General features: G+C 44.4%; 1 protein-coding gene across 14 annotated transcripts in view; it reads right to left on the reverse strand.

Annotated features, from left to right (window-relative positions):
* The window catches only part of PTPN13 (protein tyrosine phosphatase non-receptor type 13), a 413,328-nt gene that overhangs the window by 86,923 nt on the left and 304,471 nt on the right, over positions 1–21,934 (reverse strand). For all 14 annotated transcript variants that reach the window (XM_077476384.1, XM_077476379.1, XM_077476376.1 and 11 more), the window contains one exon: positions 9,206–9,291. In XM_077476384.1, coding sequence (XP_077332510.1) covers positions 9,206–9,291 — 86 coding nt within the window. The remainder of the gene's footprint in view (positions 1–9,205; positions 9,292–21,934) is intronic.

A 21,934-nucleotide genomic window follows, 5' to 3' on the forward strand; every position in this document is an offset into this window, starting at 1 on the left:
CATTCAGATCACATAATCACTATTGTGGGTATATTATGTACAATGTGATATATTCTATGTGTTGGTTTTGCATTATTAAGTTTCATTTTATTACTGGCCACTAGGTGTCATTACGCCACCTTTTTAGGAGTATCAGAGAAGAAATAATTTTTTCTCGAGACTCAGGCCTCGTTTTCATTCCCTCTCCGCACCGGAAGTGATGTTCACTCACTTCCGGTTCCGGTGTTCGCTGATGCGCACTTCCGGTTCCGGTTCACAATTGGAGAAAGGGTTTCAGACATCCCTCCACGTCCATCTGAATGGCTAAAAATTTATACAGAGGATTGGTCCCCCTTTTCTGGTTATTTAATACCGCAGTGTATGAAGTGGCTTTTCCCTTTTTTCTTCATACACTGATGTGAATGGGTGGAACGCATGTAATGTGAGGCGTGGAACGCACGCCAGGCCGAGGCGTGGAACGCACGCCAGGCCACCATTTTCATCCACACCGGAAGTGGGGTTATCATCACTTCCTATTTCCAATTCCAATTTCAGTTTTAAATAGATTGGACATATAGGTGTAATGCATAATAACCGAGGCGTGGAACGCACGCCCGTCCGCCATCTTGGATACACCGGAAGTGGGCATAATTGCAACATATGGGGGAATGACTTCATTTTATGGTGTGAGTACCTATATAAGGCAGTATGGCAGTAGCGGGAGCCCACCCCAGATGATGACCGGTGGGTCGAAACGCGTCGGGAGGACTTCGCTACTGCCACCTTTTTCTCTCTGACATGCTTTATTGCCCATCTTGGAAATGTGAGTTTTAGCAAAATTTTTTTATTAAAGAGTTTTTAAAAAAAACGTTATTATGCCATGTTGGCCTTGTTTCTTCATCTTCCATGCCTGAGTTGTTGTCGGATTTGTACATGAAGAACAGTGACTACATCTAGTCGTTTGTTGGGATCGTAAATGCCACGATTGATACATCCAATTCTTAAGATCATGTTGGCTGGGATCACAAGCTTTGATTGACCCCTGAGGCGTATGTCTGCTAGGGTCATATAGATCTGGTAAGCCCGTGCCCTATAAGGTGGTGGGATCGTCACAGGGTGAAATATTATCTTCCTCGGTCACAACATCACAGAATTCTGGTTGCTATCATAACACATCCGGATTGACATCTTGCACGTTTATTTGGACTATATATTTATTTATGGACTTTATCACTGTGATTATCTATCTATAGTTACCGGTTGTTTCACCACTGGGATAAATATTCACACAGTCACTATATAATTTTTTTATATTTTTTTGCTTACATATATATTCAAAAGTCACTTTATATATACTTTCAAGTTTTGTTGCCACGCAGCACCATCCCCCTTTCTTTGGGGTATTTTTATATATATTTTGATACACATGAGCACATACTATTTTGTATCACTATAAGGAATATATATATATAAGTGGAGCGCTTACACTATACTTTTGACATGTCTTTCAGCTAAAAAGTCCCTAATTTTAGCGTGTCAGCAGCTGGTCGCTTATATTTTTTTATATATATTTTTTTATTATTTTTTTTTTTATTATTTCTTTTCACTTTTTTATCTCCATTTGCGCAATATTGTTGGTGTATATTTCTTTGTCTGTGTGCGAGACCAATGTCCCTTTGACAGAAGCCAGCAAACGGCTTTTTTCCCCCCCTCCTCACGTGGTCTTCTGTTTACATCACGTGATCAGCTGTTAGCTTAAGGGGCAAGTCTCATTGCCTCACTAATCACAGAGCGCACCGTGTGTGCCCCACAGGCAGCACATTCTCGGGAGGACGTAAATGGACACCCTCCCGGCAATTAAGGCCTACGCTGTAGCCGTCCTGTGTGGTGTGTTCCTTGGCCTTTATGATGCTGCTTGTTCACTAAGGTTCTCTAACAAACCTCTGAGGGCTTCACAGAACAGATGTATTTATATGGAGATTAAATTGCACACAGGTGGACTATCTACTAATTAGTTGACTTCTGAGGGGAGAGAATCAGAATGTTTAAGTATGCTTCCTTTATGTCTGTCAATATCAGGTTTTGGAAAGCCAAGACTTACAGCGAAATGAATAACCTGATCTGACCTTTGAAGTGGATGCCTGAAGTGGACCCGGCTTACCCACAGAGACCCTTGTCTTCATCAGAGTACATTTAGCACCCATCAGCTTCCTGATGTATGCATTCAAGGCCTCAGACCAAGAGGCGTTTGCCTTGAAATGGCCTTTTTTACAATCTTTCCTTACAGGCAGGTCAAGACGACTATTTCAGCTAGAGGATACTTTCCACCTGCACAGACAAAAGCAAAATGCGATAGAACTGATGCAGTGTATCGTTTATCCCATCCTTGCTGTAGCATAGGCCCCTGGGAACAGTTCCAGTTGATGGTGAGTTGAGGAAGTGGCCACAATTTTCCTAGCATTCTTGGCTAGCTGCCTAGCTCAGACCCTATGTGTCTAGCATGCTGCCATTATAAATCACTATTGGTTGTGAAGTTGGTCTGGTATGAAAAAAGCCTTGGGCAAAGCCTCACTTATCTGTAGATTCCATTAGTTGGTAAATCCTGAACTGGAGGCGGGGGAGTCTTACTGAGATAAGAAATAGCTGGCATGACCTCCAGAAAAAAAAATTCTTAGCGAATTCCTCATCAATGGGTTTCAGGGACAGTCCCCACAGCATTAAGCCAAGGGAGAATGACCTGGAAAACAGACAGACAGTCTCTACTAGGGATGAGCCGAACACCCCCCGGTTCGGTTCGCACCAGAACTTGCGAACGACCCCCGCGTTCGGTACGAACGTTAGAACCCCATTGAAGTCTATGGGACTCGAACGTTCGAATTGGAAAGTGCTAATTTTAACGGCTAATATGCAAGATAGTGTCCTAAAAAGGGTTTGGCGACCTGCCTCCTGCCTCAGGGGACATGGGTCACTGCAAAAAAAAGTTTTAAAAACTACCGTTTTGGCGGGAGCACTGATTTTAATGACGATTAAAGTGAAAAAAAAAGTGAAATATTCCTTTAAATATGGTGCCTGCGGGGTGTCTGTAGTATGCCTGTGAAGTGCCACGTGTTTCCCGTGTTTAGAACAGTCCCTGCACAAAATGACATTAAACGGAAATAACACCATTTAAAACTGCTTGCGGTTTTAAGGTTATATCTGGTTCCTGCAATATGGTTGAAAATCATTGAGAAACATGGCATGGGTAGCCCTCCCTGCCCATTACCAGCCTATTTGGGTCTTGTACGCATATTAAGGGGAACCCCGTACCCATATTAAAAAAAGGAAATGCGTGTGGCCCCCAGGCCCTATATACTCAGAACAGCAGTATACAGGCGGTGCAAACAAGACAGGGACTGTGTAGGTTTGTTGTGTTAAGTTGAATCTGTTTGTCATTTTCAACCGGTACATTTTTAAAGTGTAGCTCCAGTCAAAAAAACTATCTTTAAGCTTTTTGGAAAACATAGGGAAGGGTTATCACCCCTGTATAATTTGTTTTGTCGTCCATCTTTTTTCATCTCACTTGCTGCCGTCTCCTTGCGTTTGCAAGTAGGAGATGTTTGTAAGTTGGATGTTTGAAAGTAGGGGCCTGCCCTATATTATAGCGGTTTGTACTGGGTACAGAGCACGCAGACAGCACGCACTATCTCCTAACACTACTGACTGCAAGCTCTATTATTAACCACTTGTTAGCCCAATGTTTGCATAAAGTGAAAGATGAAGTTATGCTGAGTAAATAGATATCAAACATGTCACTCTTCAAAATTGCACATGCCCGTGGAATGGCGCCAAACGTCGCTACTTAAAAAATCCCCATAGGCGACGCTTTCATTTTTTTTTTACTGGTTACATGTTTTGAGTTGCAGAGGAGGTCTAGGACTAGAATTATTGCTCTCGCTCTAACATTCTCGGCGATACCTCACATGTGTGGCACATGCGAGCACATGGGGACATGGGCGCTTTAATTTTTATTTTTTTATTGTTCATTTTACTTTATTTATTTTAGTTTGACATTTTTTTTCCCAAAAATATATTTTTGATCACTTTTATTCCTATTACAAGAAATGTAAACATCCCTTGTAATAGGAATATGGGGTGACAGGTCCTCTTTACAGTGAAATCTGGGGGGTCAATATGACCCCACATCTCACCTCTAGGCTGGGAAGCCTGAAATAAAAAATAAAAAAAAGATTCTGGCTTTGATCGTACTGGCGAGTTGGTAGAAGCACCGGAGGGCGGTGAGGGGTGGGGGGCGTCTATGGCTGGGTATTTCAGGGTATCACCGAGTATGGCTGGGTATGGCAATTTATGGCAGGGTATTACAGAGTATTGGCGGGGTATTGGCGGGGTACTACAGAGTAATAGCAGGGTACTGCAGAGTATTGGGGGTACTGCAGAGTAATGGCAGGGTACTGCACTGCAGAGTAATGGCAGGGTACTGCACTGCAGAGTAATGGCAGGGTACTGCACTGCAGAGTAATGGCAGGGTACTGCACTGCAGAGTAATGGCAGGGTACTGCACTGCAGAGTAATGGCAGGGTACTGCACTGCAGAGTAATGGCAGGGTACTGCACTGCAGAGTAATGGCAGGGTACTGCACTGCAGAGTAATGGCAGGGTACTGCACTGCAGAGTAATGGCAGGGTACTGCACTGCAGAGTAATGGCGGGGTACTGCACTGCAGAGTAATGGCGGGGTACTGCAGAGTAATGGCGGGGTACTGCAGAGTAATGGCAGGGTACTGCACTGCAGAGTAATGGCAGGGTACTGCACTGCAGAGTAATGGCAGGGTACTGCACTGCAGAGTAATGGCAGGGTACTGCACTGCAGAGTAATGGCAGGGTACTGCACTGCAGAGTAATGGCAGGGTACTGCACTGCAGAGTAATGGCAGGGTACTGCACTGCAGAGTAATGGCAGGGTACTGCACTGCAGAGTAATGGCAGGGTACTGCACTGCAGAGTAATGGCAGGGTACTGCACTGCAGAGTAATGGCAGGGTACTGCACTGCAGAGTAATGGCAGGGTACTGCACTGCAGAGTAATGGCGGGGTACTGCAGAGTAATGGCGGGGTACTGCAGAGTAATGGCAGGGTACTGCACTGCAGAGTAATGGCAGGGTACTGCACTGCAGAGTAATGGCGGGGTACTGCAGAGTAATGGCAGGGTACTGCACTGCAGAGTAATGGCAGGGTACTGCACTGCAGAGTAATGGCGGGGTACTGCACTGCAGAGTAATGGCGGGGTACTGCAGAGTAATGGCGGGGTCCTGCAGAGTAATGGCGGGGTCCTGCAGAGTAATGGCGGGGTACTGCAGAGTAATGGCGGGGTACTGCAGAGTAATGGCGGGGTACTGCACTGCAGAGTAATGGCGGGGTACTGCAGAGTAATGGCGGGGTACTGCAGAGTAATGGCGGGGTACTGCAGAGTAATGGCAGGGTACTGCACTGCAGAGTAATGGCAGGGTACTGCACTGCAGAGTAATGGCAGGGTACTGCACTGCAGAGTAATGGCAGGGTACTGCACTGCCGAGTAATGGCAGGGTACTGCACTGCAGAGTAATGGCAGGGTACTGCACTGCAGAGTAATGGCAGGGTACTGCACTGCAGAGTAATGGCAGGGTACTGCACTGCAGAGTAATGGCAGGGTACTGCACTGCAGAGTAATGGCGGGGTACTGCAGAGTAATGGCAGGGTACTGCACTGCAGAGTAATGGCAGGGTACTGCACTGCAGAGTAATGGCGGGGTACTGCAGAGTAATGGCAGGGTACTGCACTGCAGAGTAATGGCAGGGTACTGCACTGCAGAGTAATGGCAGGGTACTGCACTGCAGAGTAATGGCAGGGTACTGCACTGCAGAGTAATGGCAGGGTACTGCACTGCAGAGTAATGGCAGGGTACTGCACTGCAGAGTAATGGCGGGGTACTGCACTGCAGAGTAATGGCGGGGTACTGCAGAGTAATGGCAGGGTACTGCACTGCAGAGTAATGGCAGGGTACTGCACTGCAGAGTAATGGCGGGGTACTGCACTGCAGAGTAATGGCGGGGTACTGCAGAGTAATGGCGGGGTCCTGCAGAGTAATGGCGGGGTACTGCAGAGTAATGGCGGGGTACTGCACTGCAGAGTAATGGCAGGGTACTGCACTGCAGAGTAATGGCGGGGTACTGCAGAGTAATGGCAGGGTACTGCACTGCAGAGTAATGGCAGGGTACTGCACTGCAGAGTAATGGCGGGGTACTGCACTGCAGAGTAATGGCGGGGTACTGCAGAGTAATGGCGGGGTACTGCAGAGTAATGGCAGGGTACTGCAGAGTATGCACTGGTATTGAGGGGTTAAATTCGGTGAGCAGCGATGTGGGCACTGCAGATGCAGCCCACATCGCTGCTGACACCGATCTCTTTCCCCTCCGCTGTACCGATCGGTACAGAAAGGGGAGGGAGGAACAGGCGTCATAACATGACGCCGGTTTGTTTCCAAGTGATCACTCCGTCATTTGACGGAGCAATCACGTGGTAAACGGCCGCTATGAGCGGCCGTTTAACGTGATGCGCCGGGTCCTATGGACCCGGCGGTCACGGATGCTCTCGAGTGCGCACACCTCGGGGCACGCGAGAGCAGAATTCTGGGAGGCCGTTAATTAACGGCCTCTCTGAGTTAAACAACCGCCCTGAAGCCGTTAATCGGCAATGGGCAGTTAAGTGGTTAAAGCTAGATCACTAGCTATATAGGTGAGGTGAATATAGTGGTGTATACTGCAGTCAGGGCACAGACAACAACCACTACACAGCAGCAAGATAGGAAATCAGCCAAAAACGATTGGTGTGTACTGTGTTGAAGGTACACAGAACACCCACTGCTTCAGATGCAAAGTAACACACTACAGGAGGCCGCCTTAAAGGCGGCCTTACATAGTGTGGGGCGTGCACTACACAGCCTGAGCTATGATTGGCCACAGGCAGGATGCCTGTGGCCAATCATGGCTCTCCTCGCTGCCGGCGCTGCGATTGGCCAAGCATGCGGGGTCACAGTGCATGCTTAGCCAATCATCGGGCAGCAATGCACTGCGCCAACGCAGTGCATTGTGGTCCGCGCGCGCGTCACTCGAATTTTGACGCGAACGGCCAAAACGTTCGGAATTCGCCGAACGCACGAACAGCCAATGTTCGAGTCGAACGTACGTTCGACTCGAACACGAAGCTCATCCCTAGTCTCTACCATAGTGGGCTGGTGTAGCTTGCAATATTTCTTGATAGTTAGGGAACAGTGAAATCTACCTACCAGCAGTCTGTCACACACAGAGGTACACCCATCACCTAAAAACACTAGAAATAAAAACCTGGGGCTTGCATGGTGGGAGGGGTTATATGAGAGAGTGCTAAAGCTTTGATCAGCTTTGTCACTGTCCTGTCACCTAAAGGCTAGGCATACAGTGCCTTGCAAAAGTATTCACCCCCTTGGCTCTTTACCCATGTTGTTACATTATAGCCTTTAGTTCAATGTTTTTTTAATCTGAATTATATGTGATGGATCAGAACACAATAGTTAAGTCGGTGAAGTAAAATTAGAAAAATATATGCGTAAAACTATTTTTCAGAAATAAAAAAACTGATAATTGGCATGTACGTATGCATTCACCCCCTTTGTTATGAAGCCCATAAAAAGCTCTGGTGCATCCAATTACTTTCAGAAGTCACTTAATTAGTGAAATGATGTTCACTTGTGTGCAATCTAAGTGACACATGATCTGTCATTACATATGCACACATTTTTTGAAAGGCCCCAGAGGCTGCAACACCTAAGCAAGAGGCACCACTAACCAAACACTGCCATGAAGACCAAGGAACTCTCCAAACAAGTAAGGGACAATGTTGTTGAAAAGTACAAGTCAGGGTTAAGTTATAAAAAATTATCCCAAATCTTTGATGATCCCTAGGAGCACCATCAAATCTATCATAACCAATTGGAAAGATCATGTCACAACAGCAAACCTGGCAAGAGACAGCCGTACACCAAAAATCAAGGACCGGGCAAGGAGAGCATTAATCAGAGGCAGCACAGAGACCTAAGGTAACCCTGGAGGAGCTGCAGAGTTTCACAGCAGAGACTGGAGTATCTGTACATAGGACGACATTAAGCCGTACACTCCATGGAGTTGGGCTTTATGGCGGAGTGGCCCCTGAAGAAAGCAATTACTTTCAGCAAAAAACAAAATGGCAGGGTTTGAGCTTGCGAAAAGGTGGGAGACTCACAAAATGTATGGAGGAAGGTGCTCTGGTCTGATGAGACTAAAATTGAACTTTTTGGCCATCAAAGAAACGCTATGTCTGGCGCAAACCCAACACATCACATCACCCAAATAACACCATCCCCACAGTGAAACATGGTGGTGGCAACATCATGCTGTGGGGATGTTTTTCAGCAGTCAGGACTGGGAAACTGGTCAGAGTTAAGGGAAATATGGATGGTGCTAAATACTATAATGTTCTTGAGCAATACCTGTACCACTCTGTGTGTGATTTGAGGCTAGGACGGAGGGTCAATCCAACAGAAAATCTGTGGTCAGACTTAAAGATTGCTGTTCAAAAGCGCAAACCATCCAACTTGAAGGAGCTGGAGCAGTTTTGCAAGGAGGAATGGGCAAAAATCCCAGTGGTAAGATGTGGCAGGCTCATAGAGACTTATCCAAAGTGACTTGGAGCTGTGATAGGCGCAAAAGGTGGCTCTACAGAGTATTGACTTTAGGGGGGGGGGGGGGGGGGCGAATATTTATGCACATTGACTTTTTCTGTCATTTTGTCCTATTTGTTGTTTGCTTCACAATTAAAAAAAAAAAGATCTTCAAAGTTGTGGGCATGTTCTGTAAATTAAACAATGCAAATCCTCAAACAATCCATGTTAATTCCAGGTTGTGAGACAACAAAACATGAAAAATGCCAAGGGGGTGAATACATTTGCAAGGCACTGTATAATCCATTATGAATGAATACCTGTGTCCTGTACCGTACAATAAAAAAACAACAACTTTACATTGCTCTACAATATCCTCACCCTACGAGCATAAAATCCATGTAAATTCTTTCACCTTTGTGCTATCAAATATAAAACAAAATGCATCAAGGTAATCTACTTTATCAAATAAAACATCCTGGGTTTATATTTCCTTTGTTACCTTCCTGTTACAAAATCCTACCTGGCCAGTATTTCTCAATGTCTCCACAGCTTGTTTATGTGTGGCACCCTCCAGGCTGGTTCCATTAACAGAAAGCACTCGATCACCTAGGTTAGAGTAAAACAATTTGTAAATAACTTACAATGATATACTTCACCCAATATTTATGCATGGCTAGATGCTAATATTTTTGAAACAATGCAAATGTAAAGTTTAAAATGTGTTTGATATGATGCTTTGTGCCTTGATTACAATGCAAGACACTTAAAGGGGTTGAAAAGGTTTGTTTTTTTTCCTAATAAAAATAACAAACATGTTATACAAGGGTTTTGCACAGAGCAGCCCCGTTCCTCTGCTTCTGGGGTGCCCTGCAGGTGCTACTGACTCCTCCCCTGGGCTTATACTCATCGCTGGATCGGATCGGGCTGAGGTAAGAAGGGGGGGGGGGGGGGTCTGGGGGCAGCTGCGGCAAAGGTTTTTCACATGACTCTGGGGGTGGGGAGTGATTTGGTATCAGGGTCCTAGTACTCTGAGCACTTTAGTGGCACTTCTGCCAAACAACCTTCCTCCTGTTTATCTAGGAACGAATTTACTGGCACAATGTCGGATTTCATTGGCAGAATTTCAGTCTAACGGCTGTACATAACAGGGGTCACAAGTAAGCCCCTTCTGTCTCCCCTCCTGGGCCATTCTTCGACTTTGCTCTGGCTGCAAACACACTGCCTTAAAAGGAGGTATTTGAGAAATCTCTTCCTTCTGAGGAACAGGATCAGGATTCCCCTTCATTAAACATTTCATCCAAGCTTAAGAATACTATTGCTACCCTTATTGACGCTGTATGATCCTGTTTAGTGTTACAGCAGCCCGAGTCTATTCACCCCAATTTCTCCCACATGGAGTCCCTACAATTTCTAAAGTCTGCTAAAACCTTTGCAGCCCACTCACTCTTACAAGCCCATCCTATACGGTGACTTTGTCTCACCCTGAAAAGTAATTTGCTCCATTACAACCTTTTTGCTCAATAATATACTAATATCTCTTGCCTTAACAAGAGGCTTACAATCCCTGTAGAAGACAATCCTATGTTCAAGGACTCATTGAACAAAAGGTTAGAGGCTTTTTTGTCAGGTCCCACCATGCATTGCGCAGTTGCTTCCATGGCAGTTTGCCAGAGAGAGAGCCAAGGAGTCATGATCGCAGATATTTATCTGTGTTATCAATACAGATAAACATATTTATGATAAAACACAGACACGGGGGGACTTTTTGTTCTAACACAGAGGGAATGGGGGGCTTTTAATGTTAACTATGAGAGCAGCAGGAGCGGGGGGGGGGGGGGGGGCGGTTGCTGACAGAAGCAGGCGCTCAGAGAGGAGGGGGGAGAAGACACAGGAGGAGACAGAGCAGGGCTGCGGGCTGACAGAAGCATGTACTGACTCATGTCAGAGCTCAGCAGCCCTGATATGTCAGAGTCAGAGTACAGGGGGAGGGTAGAAACTGGCAGCATCAGACAGGTGTTACAGGGGACCAAATGATACAGCACAAGCACATGCTTTAACCTCCCTGGCGGTACGATTATTTCGGATTTTAGGTGCTAAAAGCGGTACCATTATTTTGCATGAAAATTTGGCGTTTTATATTGTAGTCCTGCAATTCTTAGGAATAACTCACTTAAATCTGTCCAAACCAGAGTCTAGCAGACATCCCGGGTATAATAAAGTTTGAAAAATGAAATCATAAATTATAATATAATAAATAATTATAAATAATTGTACCAAATAATAATATAACAATAATAAAAATTATTCAATAATGTAATCAAATCAAAAACACTGAAATTTGCTCAGTTGCAGAATTGTCACTGTCATTACTTTTCAGTATTTGAGGACGGATCTCCCCACAAATCGCTATCGCTCAATTCTGCGAGTGATTCCAATTTATTATCGCTGTTTTCTAGCTGGTCTAAAACCATTTTTGATGTAAAAGGACAGTTTTGGTTGCTATGGACAATCTCCAGTTTCCAGGCATAAAGAACAGTTTTTATTACATAAAACTGCATGCAGGACACTGGGCAGACCACTAGGGACAAAGGGAATGTGAAATTATTACATACAGCAATGTAATCTGTAAGATTACATTATACTGTATGTTTACTGTTTGTTTCACTTTTTGAATTTGGCGCCGATCTCCGTCCCCAAGCGTTGCAACGCTCGCAGGGCACGGAGATCGCCGATGTGATAGATCGAGCGAGACACGGCTCGCTCGTACAGCGAGGAGACGACGCTGGATCCGAGGGAGAAGGCGAGTAAACGTCCTCCTGGATCCAGCGATGCAGTCCCGAGTCTGGCTCGGGGATACCGCTTTTGGTATGAAAATTCCACCCCGAGCCAGACTCGGGAATACCGTCAGGGGGGTTAAGGGAACAGGATTTTTTTTGGGTTAACAAATGCTTTAACGGATCCCTCCATTTACCACTAACTATAACTTTTATTTGAGGCCATATGCTACCACATGAACAGCTTGGTGGATATACTTCACCAGATTTATGAAATGAACCTCCTCTCAGCCCATATGCAGGCTAGGAAACGGTCCTTTTCTGGCCTTAGTCAAGCCTCTAGCTTGAAGTTCAAGTCTGGAAGAAACTTTCATAGGAAGTGGTCCTCTAAACCAGTCAAGTCTGCCTCCAAACCTTCTCAAAAGATTATGTTTTTGGGACCAAGTAAATTTCAGATTTTTATGTCCAGAGTGTTGTTTCCAGGGTCTAAAAACTGGAGTTTCAGACTCCACATCCTCCCTGCTTCATGCAGACTCCACAAACCTCCCTGCTCTCCCTACAGAGATGGATGGATCTTTCTGGTGCTATTTAACATCGTTCATCACAGGGGATGTGCACCCAGTCACAAACTAGGAATCCTTTCAGATGATTCTACTCAAAGCTATTCCCAGTCTTCAAGCCACATGGAGACGTTTTGCCCATTTTGCATTTGAAGACTCAACTTGTTCCTACAGTTGAAAAAAGCAAGGCTTGTCATTGCTTTCCTCCTTCCAGGGGATTTTCTAGCTTCAGTGGACAAGAATACTTACACTTTGCCATTTTTTCCTCTTCAAGAAATACATCTTTGTTTGACCCTTCTGGTAGACTCCTTTGAGGCAAGGTCAATTTTACCCCAGACCCATGCCACTCAATATTCAGGCAAAGTGGAACAAACCGACTTCATGCATCTGACCTGGAAGGTCAGACTCTCTCTGGCATGGTGGATTTCAAACTTGGGGCTGCAGTCAGGTAAGCCTTTTCCCCTTATGATGTGAAAGGTTCTCATGATGGATTCCAGCCTGTCAGGCTGGGAAGGAGTCCTATATGCCATCTTAGTTCAGGAGACTTAGTTGTCAGTGGATCTCAAAATCAGGGTGATTTAGTTGTCCCCTTAATGCTGGACTCCTCAGTAACAAACAGGGCCGTACCATGCTGGTGGCGAGACCGGCGCCCGCCAGGGGCGGAAGCAGAGGGGGGCGCTGTCTCAATCACTTCAGGAGGGACAGGCTTCAGCACACAGCAGCGGTGGGCTGGCGGTGCCGAGCACTGCTGCTTGCTGATGGCACTGGAGAGCCGCTGATGGGGGGTGGGGGGAATCTCAATCTCCCTCTTCCTCCTGTGTGGGCTTCAGATGCTGGAGGGAGAGGGAGCGCTTTGGCGCAACTACAATAGCGGATGAGCTGTGTGTCTCTTTAAAAGCTGCAGGCAGCTTGCGCCTGAGCCTCATCCTGGGGTGAGTAAGCTCACCCTTTCTCCTGCCTTCTAGACTGTATAGAAAACAAATTTAAGGGGTGTTCTGTGGACTGAGCAGAGACCCCCTTAAATCAGCATTCCCCTTTACACCAGAGTCCACAGAGCTCCCCCTTACAGTAAGTGGGGACTCTGATGTAAGGGGGCTCCGTGCGGACTCTGATGTAAGGGGGCTCCGTGCTGGGGGGAAGGGGGGGGTGTCGATACAGATTCTCGCCACAGGTGCTGGAGACCCTAGGTATGCCTCTGGTAACAAAGCCACCTGACAATAATCCAGACCAACAATAACACTACCGTGGCTTATATTAGCAATTGGGGAGGCACAAGACATTGTTTCGCTCAAAAGAAAGTGATTAGTATGTCTGAAGTCTGACAACATAAAAGGTCATGGGTAACACACAAACATATACTTGTATACACAGTATGTCACAAAAGTGAGTACCACTCTCACATTTTTTTAATATCTTTTCATGTGACAACACTGAAGAAATTATACTTTTCTACAATGTAAGGTAGTGAGTGTACAGCTTGTACAAGTGTAAATTTGCTGTCCCCTAAATATAACTCAACACACAGCCATTAATGTCTAAACCACTGGCAACAAAAGTGAGTACACCCCTAATTGAAAATGTCCAAATTCGGCCCAAAGTGTGGCCACCATTATTTTTCAGCACTGTCTTAAACCTCTTGGGCGTGCAGTTCACCAAAGCTTCACAAGTTGCCACTGGAGTCCTCTCCCAATCCTCCATGACGACATCACGGAGCTGGTGGATGTTAGAGGCCTTGCGCTCCTCCACCTTTCGTTTGAAGATGGCCACAAATGCTTAATAGGGTTTAGGTCTGGAGACATGCTTGGCCAGTCCATCACCTTTACCCTCAGCTTCTTCAGCAAGTCAGTGGTCGTCTTGGAAGTGCGTTTTGGGTTATGTTGGAATACTGCCCTGCGGCCCAGTCTCTGAAGGGAGGGGATCAGGTTTTGCTTCAGTATGTCACAGTACGTTGGCATTCATGGTTACACAGTTAAGCTGTACTCTCACTACTTTACTTTGTAGCAGTGTCATTTCTTTAGTGTCACATGAAAAGATATAATAAAATATTTACAAAAATATGAGGGTGTACTCACACATACATGCATACATACATACGAACAGAAATAAACAAAGGAATATCAAAATTGCAAGTAATAACGTGCACTAAGTTAGTTTAGATATTATCAAATTTTACATGGTACACACATACCATTGTACATATAACTGAAATTAATGCCCATGTGATTAAAAAAAAATAATAATAATGATGAAATTCATCATTATTGCAGAAATGCCCAAAAAACAGGACCTACGGTTTAAAAACAAAACAAAAAATAACTACCGTACTTAAAAAACACATCTGTTATATGGTACAGCAGGGGTCAGCAACCTGTAGCTTGCAATCTACCAGTAGATCTTGGACAGAAGACTGGTAGATCGCAGGCTGGGCTTGCTGACCTGCAATTCCAGAGCATGAGTGGAGAGCTGGAGCTGGAGTTGGGGGAAGTTCGGGGAACCAGCTAGATCGCAGGACACAGGCTTTTCCGTCAAAAGGAGGTTTATTAAACTTGAGTCCAGAACTGCTATCACAGTTAAACAGTCCTTGATTTCTGTTGCAGGTAGCTTTCCCTGCTAGGAGCCTTCCAGGCAGGACACTGCCATTCACTTGTATCCCTGTACACAAAAAAACATCATCCACAGTCTCCTCCACACTCCTCCACAACCATCTACGACTTTCTACCTGGTTTTAAACCCACTTCCTCTGACAGGTGAGTTAACCCTTTTTGTTCCCTTAAAGGGACAACAGTCCAAACAGAGGGAAAACATAGCATCCTTTCAGGACCCAGCCAACCCTTCCCTTATAATGAATAAAACCCTGTGGAGGATTTTGGAAGATAAAACCGAGCGGTGGAATCCTCAACAATAAAGTGGAATACAGCCTACATGCCCATAACCCCTTAGGGGGTGCGTGGATTTGGTGAGTGGGGACCCATGAGGGGGAATGAGCACGGAAGTCACCAATAAGCATTCATGATCACGAAAGTCACCTTCTTGTCTCCTGAAGCAGAAAATTTGCATATTTGTGGATATCTGATAGAAGAATTATTGTGGACTATTTCTGCTATTTTTATTTTTTATATTTATTTTTATTGTTATTGTTATTTTTGTCTAAAACTGGTCTAGGTTTTTCACAGTTTTTTGTATTTGTTTTCTGGATTTTTTTGTATTTGGTTTATGGTATTTGTTTAGTTTTTTTAGTTTAATTTTAATTAATTGGGTCTTTAAGCTGTTACACTTCCCATATATGGGGGTTTCTTTCTAGAATATCACAAACTTTGGAATCTATTCTACACCAAGTTGTATATTTTTCACATATAATTGGTAAACATAAATAATTGGTACACATAGATTAATTATTCCATGTTGTAACATTAGGAGAAATTAGGTTTTCCTCCCTGATACACACCCCTTTATTGGGGTTTAGATATCACTCATTTTCTTTGGTTAAAATATTGAGGAATTGTTTTAGTTTAACCTACACTAGTTGGTATAAGGTGTATTAAATATAATCTGGATATATTTTAGGCCTGAGGGCCAATAATGGTGATTTTAATAATCTTAATATTTTGAATATATATATATTTGAGGTAGTGCCAGTAGCCCACATTAATCAAACAACTTTATCCATGCCCACTGATGCAGCCAGCCTGTGCAGGGGAAGAGAGGAACAGGAGAGCGGCCCGGATGATCGGAGCGCAACGCAGGGAACAGCGATAACAGCTCTCATTTCAATTGCTGTGTTCCCATCGCTCAACGTCACACACAACCCCACCCCCAGCTGGGGAACTTTGATTGACAGATCAACCGTCCTGGAATTGGACAGGTGATCTGTCTATCAAAGTCCCGGGACCAGGAGGAGGGGCTATATCTGACAGTGAGCAGTGGGGAACACAGCTATTGAAATGAAAGCCGTTATCGCTGTGTCCCCTGCATTGTGATCTGATCATCCGGACGGCTCTCCCTCTCTTCCCCTCCGCGATCGCTGGGAGGAGGACTCCCATTCATCCAAGGCTGCCGACGGTGCTCACCCCCCCCCCCCCCACTCCCAGGCAGCCAAAGCTCCCCAGCCCTCAAAATTGACTCGCAAACTGCGAGCAGAATTTTTGGTTGCACAGTACACAGCAAAAACGGTTTCTGGTTTCAGAATTTGGCAAGGTGTTTTAGGACTTATATATAAGTAGGAAATAAAAAAATTATGTAATTCTGAACAAACAAAAAACAAAACAAAAAAACAAAAACACTATTTTTGCCAAGCAGACATATTTATTCAAGGGGCAGATAACCCTGAATGCAGCCTTATCTTGGAGAAAATAGTAATCATACAAGAAAATGAAATTCCAAAAAATAAAATTTCCACTGGTTAATTTACTAAAACTGGAGAATGCAAAATCTGGTGCAGCTCTGTAAAGAAGGCTTCCAGTTTTTTTTGTCAAAGATTTTGGTCAGCCAGGGTGCGACTACAAAAGATCACATTATGTCCACAGGTCATATGATTATTTCCCGAACAGATCACCATCTAAATTAAGGAGACATCACATGCCTTTGGATAGACCTAAGAGGCAGGCACACAGGTAAAGCATAAAATTATGCTATTTCAGACCTAGTCTTAGTCAGACCTAGTCTTTTAACAGCTGTCCTGTGTATTTGATGAAAACAACTCCAGCAGTTTTAGAACATCTGGACAAGTGGCATACTTCTATGACTACAATGCTATCCATAACCATTATAGACCACCTGGGTCATTCAGGTTTGGCAGTATGGATATATAGCCAAATCCAAAGGTCTGAACAATGGGGTGTTCAGGTCTTATGGACCCAAAAGTTATACTTCTGTTTTGCCTCAACCATTGGCAGCCTTCTGTTATCTCTAAGAACCTTCAATGGGGATGTATCATCTTCATACTTTGTTTCTGCTTTTTCCCCCCCAAGGCCAACAAAGGCTACCATTCCATTACAGCTGGACTTCCCCAACAAAAATGAGCATGCAATCTTAAGCTGAACTTACACAGGTCAAAATTTGGATGGTTAAGCAGGAACCTGCCTTATTTCGAGACATGTATGGGGACAATGGTTGTACAAAAGTCAATCTACTGATCGACTTCTGTACAACCAGCCTATTGGATAAATGCTGCTTAATCGGCACCACCAACTATAGCTGGTAGTGCTGATCAGTGTATTCTGCGAAAAGGGAAGTCTCACCACCATCAGAACACGATAGCTCACCTAGAATGATTTTCCCATTCACCTCATATGTGTGGATGGGGACTTAAGTTTTTTTTTTTGTTCAACAGCCTGGTTGAACAAAAAAAAAAAAAACAAACAAAAAAAAAACAGTAATCATCTATGGGCTGCGAACACACAGAACTGAAATGCTATCAGCACACTTTTCATCATTGGATAGCATGCATTAGACTTTTTGTGAAAAAGTACACATACAGATCTCTTATCCTATAAGTGCAATGTACGTACAGTTGCAATAAAAAAGTATGTGAACCCTTTTGGAATGATGTGGCTTTCTGCACAAACTGGTAATAAAATGTGATCTGATCTTCATCTAAGTCACAATAGACAATTACAGTCTGCTTAAACTAATAACACACAAAGAATTAATTGTTAACATGTTTTTATTGAACACACCATGTAAACATTCACAGTGCAGGTGGAAAAAGTATGTGAACCCTTGGATTTAATAACTGGTTGAACCTCCTTTGGCAGCAATAACTTCAACCAAACGTTTCCTGTAGTTGCAGATCACATGTCAGGAGTAATTCTTCACCATTCCTCTTTACAGAACTATTTCAGTTCAGCAATATTTTTGGGATGTCTGGTATGAATTGCTTTCTTGAGGTCATGCCACAGCATCTCAATCGGGTTGAGGTCAGGACTCTGACTGGGCCACTCCAGAAGGCATATTTCCTTCTGTTTAAGCCATTCTGTTGTTGATTTACTTCTATGCTTTGGGTCGTTTTACTTCTATGCTTTGGGTTGATGGTGAACAGATGGCCTTAAGTTCTCCTACAAAATGTCTTGATAAACTTGGGAATTCATTTTTACTTTGATGATAGCAATCCGTCCAGGCCCTGACGCAGCAAAGCAGCCCCAAACCATGATGCCTCCACCACCATACTTCACAGTTGGGATGAGGTTTTTATGTTGGTGTGCTGTGCCTCTTTCTCCACATAGTGTTTTGTGTTTCTTCCAAACAACTCAACTTTGGTTTCATCTATCCACAGAATATTTTGCCAGTACTGCTGTGGAACACCCAGGTGCTCTTGTGCAAACTGTAAACATGCAGCAATGTTTTTTTTGGACAGCAGTGGTTCCTGCTTCCTCTGTGGTATCCTCCCATGAAATCCATTCTTGTTTAGTGTTTTACGTATCGTAGATTCGCTAACAGGGATGTTAGCATATGCCAGAGACTTTTGTAAGTCTTTAGCTGACACTCTAGGATTCTTCTTCACCTCATTGTGCAGTCTGCGCTGTGCTCTTGCAGTCATCTTTACAGGACGCCCACTCCTAGGGAGAGTAGCAGTAGTGCTGAACTTTCTCCATTAATAGACAATTTGTCTTACCGTGGACTGATGAACAGCAAGGCTTTTGGAGATACTTTTATAACCTTTTCCAGCTTTATGCAAGTCAACAATTCTTAACCACTTAAGGACCGCCGTATTGCCATTGTACGTCATCGCAATGGCACAGGCAGGCACAAGCACGTACATGTACGTGCCTGCCTTCCAGCGTGTGGGGGGTCCGATCGGACCCCCTCCCGCTGGATACGGTGGTCCGGTTCGCTTCAGGAGCGATCCGTGATGAGGGGATGGCCGTTGGTTTCTGGCCACCCCCTCTGGATCGCTCCTGGCCAATGAGAAGCTTCCTCCCACTGTGTATTGTTTACACAGGAAGGAGGAAGTGATGCCATTCTCCTCGGGGTCTTTGACCGGACTACGAGGAGAAGACTAAAAGTAAGTGTGCACCAACACTACACTGACATGTAGGTACACACAGGCACACAAACCCCCCATCGCCCCCCTCCCCCCCTCAGTCACCGTGTCACTGATTGCATTGATCATTTCTTTACTGATCACTGCATTCAGTGTCAGTTGTAACAGTAAAAACTGTCAGGGCAGTTAGTGTTAGGTCCAGGGTAGCCCGCTATCACCCCCCAATAAAGATTTAACCCCGATTGCCCCTAGAGTTAACCCTTTCACCCCCTTTTGCCAGTGTCACTAAGCGATCATTTTTCTGATCGCTGCATTAGTGTCGCTAGTTTTTTTTTAGGTTCACCGCCAGGTTTTTATAGCGCTAGGTACCCCGATATACTACCCAATAATTGTTTTAACCCCCTGATTGCCCCTAGTTAACCCTTTTACCCCCTTTTGCCAGTGTCACTAAGCAATCGTTTTTCTGATCGCTGCATTAGTGTCACTAGTGCCGCTAGGTAGCTAGTTATTTTTTTAGGTTCACCGCCAGGTTTTTATAGCGCTAGGTACCCCGATATACTACCCAATAATGGTTTTAACCCCCTGATTGCCCCTAGTTAATTCTTTCACCAGTGATCACAGTATAAGTGTCACTGATGACGCTGGTTAGCCAGTTAGTTATTTAGGTTTCCCGTCAGGTTTTTATATAGCGCCAGGGACCCCCATATACTACCTAATAAAAATGTGAACCCCCTGATTGCCCCTAGTTAACCCTTTCACCACTGATCACCATATAAGTGTTACGGGTGACTCTGGTTAGTTTGCTTTTTATAGCATCAGGGCACCCACCATTTATTACCCAATAAAGGTTTAGCCCCCTGATCACCTGGCGGGTGATATCAATTAGGTTTTAGGGTCAGGGTCTGCGTCGCCCCAGGCAGCGCTAGGTTAGTGCCAGTACCGCTAACACCCACACGCAAAGCATAAACCTCCCGTAGTGGTATAGAATCTGAACAGATCAATATCTGATCTGATCAGATCTATACTAGCGTCCCCAGCAGTTTAGGGTTCCAAAAAAACGCATTGTTAGCGGGATCAGCCCAGATACCTGCTAGCACCTGCGTTTTGCCCCTCTGCCCAGCCCACCCAAGTGCAGTATCGATCGATCACTGTCACTTACAAAACACTAAACACATAACTGCAGCGATCGCAGAGTCAGGCCTGATCCCTGCGATCGCTAACAGTTTTTTGGTAGCATTTTATATTTAAATCCGGAAGGCAGTGCTTGGTTTTCGGGGTCCCGTACGTGGCTAGGCTCCCAAAAAGTCCCCCACATGTGGTATCCCCGTACTCAGGAGAAGCAGCAGAATTTATTTTGGGGTGTAATTTGACTTATGCCCATAGCATGTGTGAGCAATATATCATTTAGTGACAACCTTGTGCAAAAAAAAAAAAGTTTGTAATATTCCCGCAACTTGTGGCAAAATATAAAATATTCCATGGACTCAACATGCCTCTCAGTAAATAGCTTGGGGTGTCTACTTTCCAAAATGGGGTCATTTTGGGGGGTTTTGTGCTATTTTGGCATTTTATGGCCTTCGAAACTGTGATAGGTAGTGAGGAGTGAAATCAAAAATTTGCACCCTTAGAAATCCTGAAGGTGGTGATTGGTTTTCGGGGTGCCGTGCGCGACTAGACTCCCAAAAAGTCCCACACATGTGGTATCCCCATACTCGGGAGAAGTAGCGGAATATATTTTGGGGTGCAATTCCACATATAACTATGGCATGTGTGAGCAATATATCATTTAGTGACAACTTTTTGTAAATTTTTTATTTTTTTTTGTCATTATTCAATCCCTTAGGACAAAAAAAATAAATATTCAATGGGCTCAACATACCCATCAGCAATTTCCTTGGGGTGTCTACTTTCCTAAATGGGGTCATTTGGGGGGGGGGGGGGGTTGTACTGCCCTGCCATTTTAGCACCTCAAGAAATGAGATAGGCAGTCATAAATTAAAAGCTGTGTAAATTCCAGAAAATGTACTCTAGTTTGTAGACGCTATAACTTTTGCGCAAACCAAAAAATATATATGCTTATTGATTTATTTACTAAAGACATGTGGCTGAATACATTTTGCCCTCAATGTATGACTAAAATTTAGTTTATTCGATTTTTCTTATAACAAAAAGAAGAAAATATCTTTTTTTTCCCCAAATTTTCGCTCTTTTTCCATTTATATCGCAAAAAATAAAAATCGCAGAGGCAATCAAATACCATCAAAAGAAAGCTCTATTTGTGGGAAGAAAAGGACGCAAATTTTGTTTGGGTGCAATATTGCATGACCGCGCAATTACCAGTTAAAGCAGCGCAGTGCGAAATTGGAAAAAGACCTCTGGTCCTTAAGGTGTTTATTGGCCTGGGGCTGTAGTGGTTAATCGTAGGTCTTCTGAGAGCTCTTTTGTTCGAGGCAAAATTCACATCAGGCAATGCTTCTTGTGAAAAGCAAACCCAGAACTGGTGTGTTTTTTTTATAGGGCAGGGCAGCTGTAACCAACACCTCCAATCTCATCTCGTTGATCGGACTCCAGTTAGCTGACACCTCAATCCAATTGGCTCTTGGAGATCTCATTAGTCTGGGGTTCACATACTTATTCCACCTACACTGTGAATGTTTACATGGTGTGTTCAATAAAAACATGGTAACAGTTAATTCTGTGTGTGTGATTAGTTTAAGCAGACTGCGATTGTCTACTGTTGCAAAATTGATGGTCCACACGTACACTGCCCTCACACCCGTGTTACCACCACTGCGCTTCTGAATAAATGAAACAAATGATATATATGTGTGTGAAAAAACCTGCAGCTGCCACTTAAAGTGGAAGTAAAACCATCGATTTAAACAGTTAAAAAAAAGGCATGCCGGGAATGCTAACTGCACATTGGCTGTGCTATC

The sequence above is a fragment of the Lithobates pipiens genome, unplaced genomic scaffold (assembly GCF_037356315.1).
Source record: "Lithobates pipiens isolate NorthernLeopardFrog02 unplaced genomic scaffold, aLitPip1_a1.2 Scaffold_13, whole genome shotgun sequence".
NCBI classification, from domain to species: domain Eukaryota; kingdom Metazoa; phylum Chordata; class Amphibia; order Anura; family Ranidae; genus Lithobates; species Lithobates pipiens.